Here is a 3,503-nt window from a genome sequence, read left to right as displayed (position 1 = left end):
CTAGAATAAAACCGGTTTATAACAAGGACGAACCCAATTGTCTACATTATAATTATTAGATCCAGTTTGATCCGATCGAATTACACAATCTAATCCGAACATCTTTAAATTTTCTAATAAAAAAGACAAATATATCCCTGACTTTTTGTTTTGTGGATATTTAAATCCCTAAAAATTTAAAAATACAGTTAGATCCCTAAAAAATTAGATTTATTAATATTGTTATAAAAAATCGATTTTGTTATGATTTGTGAGGAAATTTAAAAATAACCAGTTTATTAATACATCCATTAATAATGTGACACATAAACGTGCTTATGTAAAGACGGAGCATTCCCCGAGAAAGAATGCAAAAGAAATTTGCACAAACAACTAACGGGCAGTCAACTAATAAATGCATAGAGAATGTAAATAAGAGATGACCAACAGTTCGTTCCATTTTGCAAACGAAAGCACCGTGTGTGATAATCGTCCCTCCTCCCTCCCCCCCAAAAAAGAAAAAAGAAATGCACACAATCGGCACTCGTGGAAAGAATGGGCACGCAATCAGTCGGACCCATTGCCCGTTTAAAACTATTCCGTTTGACATATGGGTCAGTATTGCAACGAGAGTTGCGTCGTCTTTAATTCAAGATCTGTTCAACATGCAGGCCACTTGCAGGCTATTTGCAACTGTATGCAGTTTCGACGCCGTGTACATGCATGCCTTGGTTTCGGAGTTACCCGTTGCTTGCCTCCTGCATCACTCTGGGCGGGCTGCAATGGGATTTCTGAGCCGATGCACCACGGTACCGAATCCGGCCGCTCTGCTTCGGCTAGGGATGGTTGCTTTATTCTGGCTTGGTCACCGCAGAGGTGGTATACAGACCGTGACCGAGGCAGCAGAGTTGGGCGATGTGGAGGCCTGCTACCTCTCTGTGATGCTGCTACTGTCGCTTGATGTGAAGGACGATGATGAGATCCGCCGTTGATTTGCATTTTTCGATGTGGTCCGTGAGTCCAGTGCAGTTAAAAGATGCAGAGAGGTGTTCACGTAGGTGTTTGAGGGCCCGTGGTCGAAGATAAACCCGACGGACCCAGCAGAGGCCATAGCATCCCGTTCCGGTAGTTGTCCTATCCGCAGAACAATTGGTATTGCAAGCGACTTGTCCGGTGTGTCGTGTGTGCAATGCCTGGCCGAGCACGAGGTGCGGAATTTCCTCGCGACTGTTTACGTTTAAGGTGTTTTCCAAACCCCGATGATCGATGCAGGATAATTGGGCAAGCTTGCTGATGCTTCCTAACATTGACTCTGCCCCAATGTGCTATCCTATTTTGAGCCTAATACTACTACTATGCTATCATACTCAAAAGCAAAATTTCACAAGTTAATTGGTTTATCCTTCTTTGCCACTGACTATTACACGACAAGAACAAAATTTCTGAGTTACTTCCATTTTGATTGACATTGTTTCGAAAGATTGATATTCTATGCTTCGTAGTTTTTATTAATTCGTTCAATCCAGATGTGGTTAACTGTCAATATCTTCTCATCTCCTTTCTTGTTAGTAATAATTTGAATTGATTTTAATTGAAATAAATATTTTATAAATACGCAAAACACTTTTCGGTGACTCCCCATTGCCTTTCCGAGTAACCAGTTTTGTGGGCAGAGTTAACTGTGATAGTATCAGATAGTTCACAGCTCCAAGCAAAAAAACAGGGGGTGTAAATCATCCAATATAAAACAAGTCATGTAAGTACCCTAGAAAGACACGTCTACTTAGTAAACTGTACATGTATACATAAGTATATAGTACATGTACATATAGTATTCACAGTAATACGGTAATATGATATTTGACAAGCGTATTGATTATCCGATATTATTCATGATGTTGGGCAACGCTGACGCGCTAAGTCATGTAATTAATGTCAGTATATATAATATAATAATAATAAATATGTATTAACTTGTATATGGTAGAAGATAATCGTTACTTATCCCGGAAGCAGGTGAGGTAAGGATATACACGCTTTAGAAATTTGAATCAATATAATAATTGTACTATCGCAATAACCGACAAGTTTAAATGATATTAATAATATATAAAAGCTCACACTCCGTCTTTTAACTACAGATGGTTTCAACCCTTCGTAATCTCTGACATCTAACAAGGCCTTGCAAATGGCTGGAACTCCAAGATAAGCAGAAAGAAAGGGATCGTACTCGTCGAGTATGAATGTCCGATGAATATTCTCCCTCGCGATTTATGGGTGAGGATTGCCACAAGGTTGCATCATATTCAATCCATGACCTATTCAACATGCAGGCTACTTGCAAGGTGTTTCTTGATGCAGGTAGTTCCGACGCCGTTTACCAACATTCGACGATGTGGCAGATACGGCTAGTCTCCTTTTTATTTTACCTTGACCGACCTGAAAGGAGGTTCCTCGATCGCTGTGTGGAAGCAGAAAATGCGGATACTATACTCCGGCAGGAGATGACAGAGTATTTCTGGATTGGCCGCCGTGACATAGGGATGGAACTGCTTGATAGGGCCTCGACAGAGGGCAGCGTCGAATCAGGTTACCTGTTTGCCATTTGCTACTGTGTGAACACGAAGACGAAGAAGAAATGCAAAGGGTGTTGAAATGTTAGACTTTATCTGTACTTCTGGAAAGATCGAAAGGTGCAGGGAGTTCTTCAAGGACATTTTCTAGGAGCGATGGGTTGACGAGAAACCATCGGATCCGGGGTAGACCATGGCTTATCGTTCTACTGCTTGCGCTACCCGCGGAACCATGGATGATGTGAATGACGTGTCCCGTGCCTCGTGTGTTCTGTGCCTCGCGGATTACGAGGTCAGGGTTTTCCTGGAGATGTTCACGTTGTAGTGAATGTGGTTGTACATCACTCTTTACTAATCTGTCCCCGAATGTACTGTTGTAGGGTTAATCTTTAAGTACCTTTATGTAGTCTGCCAAAGCAGTAGCTAGCAACTGACGATCACAGAACAATATATTTTCCGGTTGAAACGATCTCAGTTTGATCCAAGTAATTAACATATTTCACAGCATTGTTGTTTGTCGTTGACGCAGTATTTCATAACTTCACCCGCACAAGAAAGAGATTAAAAAAAAAAGGGAAACAAACAGTTAAACTCAGACGGTGCAAAGTTAAATGTAAGTAGGAAAACCGAGTTTTAAGTTTGACTTACAGAGAATCAAATATACGGCTAAACAAACGCGGGAAATAACTTAACATTGATGTATCGTTTAGGTCGTACTCGAAATACAACGGTGTTCCGAACACGGCTTAACTTTATTTGGTCTTTCCGCAGTTCATACGTGTCGGTGTCAAGATAACCCGGTAGATGGATTTTTCGTTGGAGGCGGCTCAGATGATAGCCTACATCTTTGGCGATTGTATGAACCCTGACGAGAAACTGTTTCGCTGCAATGATCGCCAACTGGACCGAGGCGTTTTCGTCGCTCCTTCCTGGGAATGAACCATCAGCCTA

General features: G+C 41.5%; 2 protein-coding genes across 2 annotated transcripts; both read left to right on the top strand.

The window, feature by feature from the left end:
• Positions 1-506: 506 nt before the first annotated feature.
• On the top strand, positions 507-971 carry LOC112785532 (putative F-box protein At1g67623). The gene has a single exon (XM_025828994.1). It carries the CDS (start codon positions 507-509, stop codon positions 969-971), a length of 465 nt encoding a protein of 154 aa, XP_025684779.1.
• A 1,281-nt stretch (positions 972-2,252) lies between these two features.
• LOC112785531 (uncharacterized) lies at positions 2,253-2,633 on the top strand. The gene has a single exon (XM_025828993.1). The coding sequence runs from the start codon at positions 2,253-2,255 to the stop codon at positions 2,631-2,633; it is 381 nt and encodes a 126-aa protein (XP_025684778.1).
• Positions 2,634-3,503: the final 870 nt, after the last annotated feature.

This window comes from Arachis hypogaea, chromosome 20 (genome assembly GCF_003086295.3).
Source record: "Arachis hypogaea cultivar Tifrunner chromosome 20, arahy.Tifrunner.gnm2.J5K5, whole genome shotgun sequence".
NCBI classification, from domain to species: domain Eukaryota; kingdom Viridiplantae; phylum Streptophyta; class Magnoliopsida; order Fabales; family Fabaceae; genus Arachis; species Arachis hypogaea.
The sequence above is the reverse complement of the archived record's forward strand: the minus strand, read 5'-3'. Positions and strand labels throughout refer to the sequence as shown.

Bases quoted from the DNA above. Each gene is read 5' to 3' on its own strand.
- LOC112785532 (XM_025828994.1), top strand. From the start codon at position 507: ATGCACACAATCGGCACTCGTGGAAAGAATGGGCACGCAATCAGTCGG.
- LOC112785531 (XM_025828993.1), top strand. From the start codon at position 2,253: ATGGGTGAGGATTGCCACAAGGTTGCATCATATTCAATCCATGACCTA.